The sequence below is a fragment of the Gossypium hirsutum genome, chromosome D11, assembly GCF_007990345.1.
Source record: "Gossypium hirsutum isolate 1008001.06 chromosome D11, Gossypium_hirsutum_v2.1, whole genome shotgun sequence".
Taxonomy (NCBI): Eukaryota; Viridiplantae; Streptophyta; class Magnoliopsida; order Malvales; family Malvaceae; genus Gossypium; species Gossypium hirsutum.
The window spans coordinates 65,694,223-65,706,817 of NC_053447.1; the positions used below are offsets into that span (position 1 = coordinate 65,694,223).

Sequence of the window (12,595 nt, forward strand, 5' to 3'; positions counted from 1 at the left end):
AATTTGAATAGAAGTAACATATGCTAATGTGGAGTAATTGTTCCATATAATCCTTTTTATGATGAAATGATTGCTTAATTTACTTCATAACATCTTACATTTTCTAAATGCATAATAACGACTTTAAGGTTTTAATCTTTTAAGGTAACTTTGATTTTATTTACTTAAAAAGATTGCATAAATTTAATAACAAAAAGGAGAATAAAAGAAACATGAAATTATACCTGTCAATTTGTTATTGAAAAGGTAAAGCTCTCGAAGAGAAGTCAAGTTTCCAATAACAAGAGGAATTTCGCCTGAAACGTATAATTAAATCAGTCAAAATTTGCAAATATTTTCCTAGCAAACCCTTAATTTATTTGTTGAGCATATTAGTGTATGTTGATTTACCTATTTTTAAATATGCAAGTTTGGTTTAGTTTTATAGTACTTATGACAACCCAAAAATATTTTAATTATAATACTCGAATTTATAGTTGAAATGATGATGGCAATTAGAAGGAATAAAATAGTTCACGCTTAATAGTTTTGCTCAAATATAGGATACATCATCGAAGCTGAACAAATATATATATATATATTAGAAGCTTTTATTAGTTAGCAGTGACTAGCTAACTTAGAAACTTTTGTTGTATATTATTAGTTTGCATACAATATGTTTCCCTAAACTGTATGCTATTTATCTCTCGCCACAAATTATCAAAAACACGTGCATTTTAAGCCAAACATTTATAATAGTGATAAGAGCCGTATTGATACAATTTTTTGCTAAGGAATCAGCAAACACACACATATCTGCACATATAGACACTCATATATCTGCACTTATAGACTACTAGGAAACCAAAAATGTCGCTAGACCCCAGATATACTCTAGGTGAAAAGGGACTAAGGAGTTGAACAGTAAAGAAACTAGTAAGAACTCACATGATAATGAGCTTGTTGTAACCAGAATACAAAGATTGGGGCAGAGTCAAGTTTCCAATTTCTATAGGCATAATTCCCTCCAAAGAGTTGTTATGCAACGATAAATACTTCAACTCTTTACACTTGAATAAGCTATTTGAAATTCTACTAAAATTTGATTATGTGTGAAGCTTAATAATTGCAATTTAGAAATGTTATCAAACATCTAGATAGTAGATGACCTATAATGAGATGATTAGTTTTGAAACTATTTTTTTATTGGTGAAAAGATATATAAGATTTACACATGTAAGGAACCTGAATAAGAATTATTATGAAAATATAACCAAATAAAGCTTGAAAAATTCCTAGCTATTATAGCCAAACATAAACGGAGGGAGGAAGACGGTGATAGTCTCCAAGAGAAAGAGACAAGCAAGGAGGGTGAAGGCAAAGTGGCAAACAATACATTCATTACATATTTATTTTTGCATATCTCGTTTTATTTACTCTTACTAGACATTTTTTATATATATAAATGATTAAATATTAAATTTCATATATATATAAAAAATCCACATATTACTTATTTTATTAATACATAAACATTTTTGCTATACACATGAATGAGTGTATAAAATGAATGATTAGTAGAGTTTAATTATATATATATTATATTTTAATATTTAATAAAATTACATCTTTTAATTCAAAAAGATATTTTAATAATCATTTTTATTAGTTTTCGAGTTCAGGATTATATATATAATATATATGTTGAGCTAGAACTACTACAAAAAGTTGACATTTTTTAAAAGTATGATAATTTGAATAGAAGTAACATAATGTGGAGTAATTGTTCCATATAATCCTTTTTATGATGAAATGATTGCTTAATTTACTTCATAACTTCTTACATTTAGACATAGTATAAATGAGGTTTTAATCTTTTAAGGTAACTTTTATTTTATTTGCTTAAAAAATTGCATAAATTTAATAAAAAAAGAGAATAAAAGAAACATGAAATTATACCTGTCAATTTGTTATTGCTAAGATAAAGAAATCGAAGAGAAGTTAAGTTTCCAATAACAAGAGGAATTTCACCTGAAACGTATAATTAAATCGGTCAAAATTTGTAAATATTTTCCTAGCAGACCATTAATTTATTTGTTGAGCATATTAGTGTATGTTTCATTTACCTATTTTTAAATATGCAAGTTTTGTTTAGTCTTATAGTGCTTATGATAACCCAAAAATATTTTAATTATAATACTCAAATTAACAATAAAAAAATATTTGTCTTTGTGCCAGAAAAAAACACCGCATCGATCATAAAAAGGAAAAACTAAAACATCCAAAAAAAAATATATCAAACATTAAACACAAAATTCATAGTTGTAGAGGATTAGATACATTGGTCTCATAATATGTCACTCAAAATCTCAAAATCATCCAACAAAAAGAAATTATCATTTCAATTAATTAAAGCAAGAACAAATAAAGTTATGGATGAAAAAATATGGGAAGCAAAGAAAAATGATGGATCAAAAGGGACGAATAAGCTAATTTCTGCCATAAGGTAGATGGTGAACTTAGGATGTGGAGTTCCAATAAATACCTAAACATACCTAAACTTTTGGCAATTCAAAATCAAATTCTAGTGGTTAAAATTATGAAATGAGTAATTATTATTTTTACAGCAAAAAATGAGAGTATATAAAGAAAAAAAAACATAAAAATGTAGAGCAATATAAAAAGAAGTTTTAAGGTAAGTAGGTTTGTTATTTTTAAGAATATTAGTAAAGCAGGACATTTGGTTTTGCTTATATAAGAAGTTGTTTCATGCATAGGGATGTCATATTACCCATGTTTGCATTTAAATATTTGAGTCTTATTTATATTAAGAAATATTTTATTTGAAAGAGTTTAATAAATTTAAGCTGTCTAATAATAAATAAATTAGTCAAAGAAAAAATAAAGCATCTAAAAATATATGTCTTATACCAATATTCTTATAGTTGTCTAATTTCAAAGTAGTTAAAGGATTAAACGTGTAATTAATTGTATTTTTAAAACGACAGTTATTTTATTTTCTATATTTGTTTATTTTTTATTTTTTTAAATATATATTTAAACTTTGCAAAATGAATGGATATATTTGAACATGAAACATGATACAATAATTTAGTGAGAATGAAATAAAATAATGGTGGAAAAATGATATGATGACATTAAACGGAAAATAAGCGAATGAATAAATAAGTAAATAAAGGAGAATAAGAAGATAAAGACCAAAAACAATTGCTATGCTAATGAATAATATCAATATTTCTATGATGATAACAAAACAACGATTAAACGATAATCATGTTGTAGTTATTATCTTGGTATTACATTGAATAAATAATAATGACAAGAACAAAGAATAAAATAGAATAATATGTGCAAATGAATAATATAGACAAAGATAAAATATATAAATTTTAAATACTAAATAAATGATATAGTAAATAAATAAGCAAAATTAATCGAAATACAAAGTAAATTGGAACTCAAGCAAAGTTTAAAACTCATATCGCAAAATAAATGAGGGAAAGGGACCACAAATATACAAATAAAATGAAAATAAATATAAATTTTAAATATATAAAAAATAAATAAAAAAAGAAATAACGAATAAATGACTAAATAAATAGATAAGACAAATATAAAAAAATATTAAATTTAAGTGTTTAAAAATTAAAAGAATGATAAACAAATAAATAAATAAATTTAAGTATTTGCAATTCAAATTGATGATATTTTTCTTATTCTTATGCTTTTCTAATTTCAAAGTACTTAAAGGATTAAATGTGTAATTAATAGTTTTTAAGCCAAAAGTATTATAGTAAAAAGTTAAAAGATTGTAAAGTTATTTAGTAATATATAGCACGATTCTGTTATAAGTATTATAACAGTACTGTTGCGGAAAGGATCGATTCGAGAACTCCGATATGACTACAAGTAAATTGACCGGAACGAAAAATAAAGTGAACACAAGGATTTACGTGGTTCGGCTTTAATGCCTACGTCCACGGGCAGAGGCGAAAAGAAATTTCACTATAACAAGATGAAGATTACAAGTGTTTTACACTCAAGACACAACCCGAGAACCTCACAACTCTCAACCCCTATAGAAAACCCGAAAGCTAAAATCCTAGCTTTCAAAGAACAAGCTTTGCTCTCTCTTGGTTTGGGATGATGAATATGGCTAATGAACCTCTCTATTTATAAGAGAGTTCAAGGACATAATTGTCCAAAACTTTGGCAAAGATTTGTGGTTGAAAATGGACACCAACAACCATCCACTAATCCACTACCACCAACAACCCACTACCAACAACAACAATCCACTACCAATTTTAAGCCATTTCTTAACAAATCTCCACCTTGGCTTGAAATTTACCAAGCTGAACATCATAGTGAATTCCTCGAACTGGATCACCTCTTCCAAACGCCTCTCTGGCGCTAATCAATCCCGAATACCTATCAAGTCCAAGCAATGCTTGAACTTATATGCAGGGATCACCTTAGTTAACATATCTGCAGGATTCTTCTCGGTAGCAACCTTGCTGATAACAATGTCACCTTGCGTAACATGTTCCCGAACAAAATGATATCTGACATCAATGTGTTTGGTCCGTTCATGAAACATCTGATTTTTAGTCAGATGTATGGCACTCTGGCTATCGCAAAATACAACAGTGAAATCCTGTTGTAAACCCAAACTGCTTACTAGACCTTTCATCCACAATGCTTCTTTCACTGCTTCTGCTAACGCCATATATTCCGCCTCAGTCGTAGATAAGGCTACGGTAGACTGTAACACAGCTTTCCAACTAATGGCTCCTCCAGAATAAGTGAAAACATAACCCGTCAGAGATCTTCTTTTGTCCAGATCTCCAGCATAATCAGAGTCCACATAGCCCGTGACACTGCTAGTGCAGTCACTCTGATCATATACCAAGCATAAATCTGCAGAACCTCTCAAGTACATGAGAATCCATTTCACGGCCTGCCAGTGTTCCTTGCCAGGACAACTCATGTATCTGCTGACCACACTAACTGCATGTGAAATGTCTGGACGAGTGCAAACCATTGCATACATCACGCTTCCAACTGCACTCGAGTATGGAATGTGAGACATTTGCTGCTTTTCTTCATCAGATTGTGGTGACAACTCTGCAGAGAGTTTGAAATGTGGTGCCAACGGAGTACTCACAGTTTTCGCTTTATCCATGCCGAAGCGTTGAAGAACCTTTTCAATGTAGTTCTTCTGCGACACACGAAGCTTGCCCGCCTTGCGATCTCTGTGAATATCCATGCCCAAAATTTTCTTGGCAGCACCCAGATCCTTCATCTCGAACTCACCACTCAACTGCGACTTTAACTTGTTGATTTCCGACATGTTTTTGGAAGCAATTAACATGTCATCAACATACAGCAACAAATAAATGTGCGAACCATCTGAGAGCTTCCGATGATAGACACAAGCATCATAGTCACATCTTGTGTAACCATGCTGAATCATGAAGCTATCAAACCGCTTGTACCACTGCCTTGGGGATTGTTTCAATCCATATAAAGACTTCTTTAATAGACAGACATGGTCTTCTTTACCAGGAACTGTAAAACCCTCTGGTTGACGCATGTAGATTGTTTCCTCGAGCTCACCATGCAAGAACGCCGTTTTTACGTCAAGCTGCTCAAGTTCTAGATCAGACTTGGCCACCATGGCAAGTAATACACGAATGGAAGAATGCTTTACGACTGGGGAGAAAACTTCATTGTAGTCAATCCCCTCTTTCTGAGTGAAGCCTTTAGCAACCAATCGTGCCTTGAATCTAGTTGCTTCAACCCCTAGGATGCCTTCCTTTTTCTTGAAGACCCATTTGCAACCAACTATCTTCTGGTTACTTGGCGGCTTAACCAACTCCCAAGTATGGTTCTTGTGAAGAGATTCTATCTCCTCACTCATAGCAATTGCCCACTGTGCCGACTCATCACACGTGACAGCCTCATTATAACTGGAAGGTTCTATACCAATGGACTCCGCCACACTGAGCGCGAAAGACACCAGATTAGCGTAACGCGGATTTGGTTTGATTTGTCTCTTCGTTCTTCCAGTGGCAATGCTATATGGTTTTTCTTGAGGTGACTCATCTTCATCGGAATCTTGCACCTCAACTTGATCATCCTGGACTGAAGTACCTTCCGTAGGAATTGGAGCGTCCACCTGACACTCCACCTGCTTCTCAACACCGTGATCTCCCATTCTATCTGACTCCTCCTTTTCCCGGGAATTTGTGGTGGATCGAAGCATGGATGACTCATCAAAAGTCACATCTCTGCTGATGATGAACTTGGACGAAACCGGATCAGGACACCACAACCTGTATCCTTTCACCCCTTGGCCGTATCCAAGAAATATGCATTTCTTCGCCCTCGGTTTGAGTTTTCCCTCATTTACATGAGCATACGCAGGGCAGCCAAACACTCTTAAACCAGAGTAATCAGCAGGAGAACCAGACCATACTTCCTCAGGAGTCTTCAGCTCAATAGCTGTTGACGGAGATTTGTTAACCAAATAACAAGCAGTATTAACAGCTTCAGCCCAAAATTCTTCACCGAGCCCAGCATTTGATCGCATGCAACGAGCTCGCTCCAAGAGAGTTCTATTCATGCGTTCTGCAACTCCATTTTGTTGTGGTGTTCGACGAACAGTGCGGTGTCTCACTATTCCTTCATTTTGCAGAACTCATTGAATTCACCTGAGCAAAACTCCAAGCCATTATCCGTCCGGAATCGCTTGATCTTCTTTCCTGTTTGATTTTCGATCAAAGCTTTAAATTGCTTGAAGTTGATGAGAACCTCATACTTGCTCTTCAGAAAATACACCCAAACCTTTCTCGAGTAATCATCGATAAAGGTAAGCAGATATCTGTAACCACCTTTAGAAATTGTCGGAGAAGGCCCCCAAAGGTCAGAATGGAAGTAATCCACTGTGCCTTTTGTCTTGTGAATCCCAGTGCTGAACTTTACCCGAGTCTGCTTACCGAAGACGCAGTGCTCACAGAAATTCAACTTTCCTGTACACTGCCCAGACAATAATCCTCGTTTGCTTAGCACCGATAAGCCTCTCTCGCTCATATGCCCGAGCCGCATATGCCATAACTTCGTGGTGTCAGAATCTAGATCATCTGATGATGACACTCCCGCAACACCTGTAACCGAGGAACCATCGAGGAAGTAAAGGCCCCGCTCCAAATTACCACGTATCACAGTCAAAGCACCCGAGAATACCTTGAGAACTCCACCTTCAGCAGAGTACCGAAAGCCTTTCTTGTCCAACGTACTCAAAGAGATCAAATTTTTCTTCATTTCTGGAATGTGCCGAACATCAGTTAGAGTTCTAACAATACCGTCAAACATCTTTATACGAACTGTGCCAATCCCCATGACTTGACATGCGTGGTCATTTCCCATTAGTACTGAACCAGAATGCTTCTCGTATGTTGAGAATGCATCTTTCGAAGTACTTATATGAAATGTAGCTCCCGTATCAAGAATCCATCTCCCACCAGCGTAAGAGTCGGATACTGCAAGAACGATCTCGGCATCACTTGAAGAATCTGCATCAGCTACATTCGCACGATCATTTTGTTGCTCCTGTGATTCTGATTTCTCCTTCCTTTTCGGACAATCTACCTTCATGTGCCCGTACTTCTTACAGTAGTAGCACTGTATTCTCTTCTTGGACTGCGATCTAGGATGGCTTTTACTTGAACTTCCACCCTTTGCCTTGGATCTTCCTCGAGCAACCAAGCCTTCGCCTTCATTGTTTTCGACCACCTTACCAGTGATTTTCTTCCTCAACTCACTGGAACTTAAGGCATTTTTCACCTCCTCTAGAGTCAGGTCATCACGACCGTACATCATTGTATCAACAAAATTCTCATACGAGGGAGGCAAAGAACACAAAACAATTATTGCTTGGTCCTCATCATCGATTTTGTTATCGATATTATTCAAATCCATGATAATGGAATTGAATTTATCCAGGTGCTGGGAAACAGGTGTACCTTCCTCCATCTTCAGGGCATAGAGTCTTTGCTTGAGGTAGAGCCGGTTCGTCAATGACTTCGTCATGTACTTGCTCTCTAACCGGAGCCACAAACCGGACGCGGTTTTCTCATCCGCTACTTCTCGTAGCACTTCATCTCCTAGACATAGCAGAATAGCACTATGTGCTCTTTCTAGCATGTCATCCTTTTGCTCTTCCGAAAGCGTGCTTGGTAATTTATCTTTACCAGACAATGCTTTTAGCAATCCTTGTTGAACCAGCACTGCCCGCATCTTGATGCGCCATAAACTGAAACTATTTTTCCCGGTAAATTTCTCGACATCATACTTAGTCGATGAAACACTTGTAGCCATAATTTGGAACCTTTGAATGAATGATAATATTTTCTTCCTGATGTGAAAGATCAGACAAAGCTGCAGTCACAGGGCAATTCAGAAAATATTATCACTCCTTCAACTACGCTCTGATACCAATTTGTTGCGGAAAGGATCGATTCGAGAACTCCGATATGACTACAAGTAAATTGACCGGAACGAAAAATAAAGTGAACACAAGGATTTACGTGGTTCGGCTTTAATGCCTACGTCCACGGGCAGAGGCGAAAAGAAATTTCACTATAACAAGATGAAGATTACAAGTGTTTTACACTCAAGACACAACCCGAGAACCTCACAACTCTCAACCCCTATAGAAAACCCGAAAGCTAAAATCCTAGCTTTCAAAGAACAAGCTTTGCTCTCTCTTGGTTTGGGATGATGAATATGGCTAATGAACCTCTCTATTTATAAGAGAGTTCAAGGACATAATTGTCCAAAACTTTGGCAAAGATTTGTGGTTGAAAATGGACACCAACAACCATCCACTAATCCACTACCACCAACAACCCACTACCAACAACAACAATCCACTACCAATTTTAAGCCATTTCTTAACAAGTACCAACAAAAAGGAAAATAAAGATGATATTATATCTGTTAAGTTGTTATAAAAAAGAATGATGATCACGAGAGAAATAAGGTTTCCAATAACAGATGAAATTTCACTTAAAATCATTAAAATTTACTAACAGATCTTAAAATCGTTAAAACTCAATGCGGGTAGGTATAAGTCTGAAACATATAATATCAACTATGTACTCTGTAATCAAAGTTAGTTAAGAGAAATCATGTACTCTATTTCTTTCCTATTCAAGAATATCAACACATAAATAATAAGGATAGAAAAAATAGGTAATTACAAGTCTTGTGTGATTCAAAAGGGTATAAAGTAGGTCCTAATTACAAATCAAACCTTAAATTAATTTAATGTAAAATTTAACTCTTTTCTTATCACCAAATAAATCTACTTTTAGTAAATTAGGAGTTTTAATAAAATACTTGTAATAACTGATTGTTTATGACTAAGTGTTTTGTTTTCAACATATTTGGAATTAACTTGCCTTAGAAAAACAGTCTCTATTATTTTTAAGAATATATTATAAAAGCAAGATATGCCACTTAGAGAAGTTTCTTTAAGTATTTTTTCTCGGCCAAAATAAAAGGGTTATTGTTTAAAGTCCCGTTTCATTACTTAAAACAATTGTTGATGGAAATTGGATAAAAATGAATGAAACAATAACCAAGAATTGTTTACCTTTGAAATGGTTGTTACTAAGAGCCAAAGTCTCGAGCAAAGTCAAATTTCCAATTTCTGTAGGTATACTTCCATCCAAGGAGTTGTAACCCAATGATAAAAACTTCAGCTCTTTGCACTTGAATAAACTATTTGGAATTCTACCGGAAATTTGATTCCCACCCAAGCCCAACCTTTCTAGTTTTGACAAATTGCCTAGAGTAGATGGGATAACACCAACGAAGTTGTTAAGGTACAGAGACAATCTTTGAAGTTTACTGAAGCAACCAAACCATGATGGGATTTCTCCATTGAAGCTATTGTTACCAAAGTCCAAATATTTCATCCGACGCAAATTAGTTAACTCAATGGGTAAAGTACCATGGAAACTATTTTGATGAATGTCAAGCGAAGCAAGGAAAGATAGATTTCCCAATTGAGAAGAAATAGTGCCTGTGAGATCCATGCTTGACAAATTCAGTGCAGTGACTCTATGGTGTCTAGATCCACATGTGACACCAATCCAGCTACAAACGGAGGTAGAAGTAGACCAATTGGTTGCCAAGAAATTGTGAGGATCATGAGTTATATGAGATTTTAGTGCTAAAAGAGCAGATTGATCAACGGTGATGCTAGAATATTTTGCAGACAAAATAACCCCAAAGGTTGCGAATAGCAGCCCAAACATAAACGGAGGGAGGAAGCTTGGTCTTGCCATAAGGTTGGATATGGGTGTAAGGCGCATCATAAGGAGAGAAACAACCGAATTTAATACTTTTCTAATGTTAGTTCAATATTCTTTAAATACTTTTGATTCTAGGGACCATTGACTCATAATTTGAGTAAGAAATACGTACAATCTTGTGGGTCCAACCATGTTATAGGGAAAAAATTTAAGATGTAGAAAATTTTTTAAATATTATTAAAACTATTATCAAATACTTATTTGATGCAAGTTCAAATCGTGTGATCTCATTTTATATTCCAATGACAAATTGAATAATTAGTGAGTTTAATTTTAAATTTTTTTATTTTTAATTAATACAAAAAATCTCAACTCAAATTTTAAATTAAAAATTAAAAGTACTTTGTAAATTTATAGTAATTGTAAGTTTCATTTCATAAATTACGTAAGCTAAATTTAGCAAAATCTTATATTTGATTAAGAAAGTAGCATGTTGTCTTACATAAGCTAAATTTAGAGTTGTTTGTGATTTTATACTCAACTAAATAATTAATATCTTATCTTTTTGAGTGTATAGATTACAAATGTTGTAGGAATGTATCCTTTGAGATTGTTTGATTCTAGTTTTTGACAAATTGCTCAAAGTTGATGGGATAAAACAAGTGAGTTTGATGGTGTTCGTAAACAAGCTTCGATGTTTAGTGAGATCAAAATTTGTTGGCAAATTAAATTACTCAATGGGTAAATATCCATGGAAGTTATTGTCCTAGAGTGGGGCTGGACTTGGATGGTGTCTGCGAGACTCATTGTTATCAAATTCAAAGTGGCAGTAATATCGATTAAATTACAACTAGAAATAAAAACAGATCAGTTGATTTGGTTGCGAAGAGGTTTCGAGGGTCATGCTTTTCCCCTATCATCCCAAGTACTACTAAGTCAGTACCCCTCTAAATGGGGAGAACTTTGTTGATGTTTCATTGGTTTAAAAGTCCAAATACCAATTGTAAGGCATCAAAACAACAAAGACAAGTACTGGGGACCAGCTGAAGAGAGTGAGTGACATGGTTTGATTTAGAGTCTCATGATTGCAACATGTTTGATCGTGATATGATTGTAATGTCTAACAAAATATATACCAAGATGGAAAGACCTTTTTTTCTATAAAATCTAAATTTCTAGTTTTGAAGACATGCCTTTGGTTCTCATCTCTTACTTGTTCTGCACGGCTAAGTCGCAGTTGCTTCGATGGGCCCATGTTGGAAACATGAATTGAAAAGAATGCCAACAAGTAATAGAAACTTTGTAATATTCAGATAGATCAAATTAAGCTTTGTGTGGACCATTCTCAAATAATTACATTGGCAATCCTGAATTTAACAATCTAACCATTGAATTTAACAATATAATTATAGTTGCCTTGCATTTAAAATTTTGAATTAATCTAATACCTCTATCATTTCAGTCCAAAACTTTGTTTATTTCATATATATTATATAAAGCAAAGTTTATAAGTGTTTTTGAATGTAACTAAGTAAGCATGTTTCTTCTACCGCGAGTCAAAAGTTTGCAGCAATTTTAGCCATTTCGTACACTATATATCATTATATTGTTGCCTTAATTAAAGCAGAATAATATATATTTCCATAAGTTTTAAAAAATATCATCAATTTCCATTGGGAATTTGGTTGGTGTATTCTAAATCACATAATAATCAGAAATATAGAAGATTTCCATATATTCTCACCTTTTAGTATAAGTAATAATAATAAAAATTTGTTGACTCTGGTCAAAGTTGCCTTTACTATGAAAATAAAAATAAATTTACAAAATTAGAACCGTAAAATTCAAGTAAATCATTTTTGGTTTAAAATTTTAAACGTACATATTAAAGATCTCCAAACAATTTTACTTTATAAGAGCAAAGTTTATGGAATAATTTTTATATCCAATAAAAAGCCTTTTATTCTTATAAATATCGTGAAATTACAAAGTTAATCTTTGTGTAGGAAATCTGATAGGTAAGTAGAATAACATCCATCTAATAGATTAGGAAATATGTAGTCTTGAGATGGAATAGATTTTACGGTCACATTGGCAACCCTAAATTATAATCTTCATTCATCTCGTTTGCATAACATCCATCTAGTTTTGAGAAATCTTCACTTTTAATTTCAAAATTGCAATTAAATAGTTTTATCCAATTAAATAATAATTGTTGGCACCATTTTTTGATAAAACGGGGTCGACTTAGATTTTGAAAACAAAAACGA

At 33.6% G+C, this 12,595-nt stretch overlaps 2 protein-coding genes across 3 annotated transcripts in view; both read right to left on the reverse strand.

Annotated features, from left to right (window-relative positions):
* Window positions 1–12,595, reverse strand: part of LOC107935666 (receptor-like protein 53) — a 152,411-nt gene that overhangs the window by 72,965 nt on the left and 66,851 nt on the right. The gene's annotated exons all lie outside the window — the stretch shown is intronic.
* On the reverse strand, window positions 44–10,422 carry LOC121223444 (leucine-rich repeat receptor-like serine/threonine-protein kinase BAM2). 2 transcript variants are annotated; one of them, XM_041104896.1, is made up of 3 exons: window positions 9,662–10,422; window positions 1,939–2,010; window positions 44–296 (listed from the first exon to the last, which is right to left on the reverse strand). In XM_041104896.1, the coding sequence occupies exons 1-3, from the start codon at window positions 10,386–10,388 to the stop codon at window positions 184–186; spliced, it is 912 nt and encodes a 303-aa protein (XP_040960830.1). In that variant the 5' UTR covers window positions 10,389–10,422; the 3' UTR covers window positions 44–183. The 2 variants fall into 2 exon arrangements, with proteins under 2 accessions (XP_040960830.1, XP_040960831.1); XM_041104897.1 differs by lacking the exon at window positions 1,939–2,010 and having other exon boundaries at window positions 56–296.

Coding starts and splice junctions, on each gene's coding strand:
- LOC121223444 (XM_041104896.1), bottom strand. CDS start 10,388: ATGATGCGCCTTACACCCATATCCAACCTTATGGCAAGACCAAGCTTC. Junction 2,011..9,661: donor TAGTAACAACCATTTCAAAG/GTAAACAATTCT, acceptor TATACGTTTCAG/GTGAAATTCCTCTTGTTATT. Junction 297..1,938: donor TAGCAATAACAAATTGACAG/GTATAATTTCAT, acceptor TATACGTTTCAG/GCGAAATTCCTCTTGTTATT.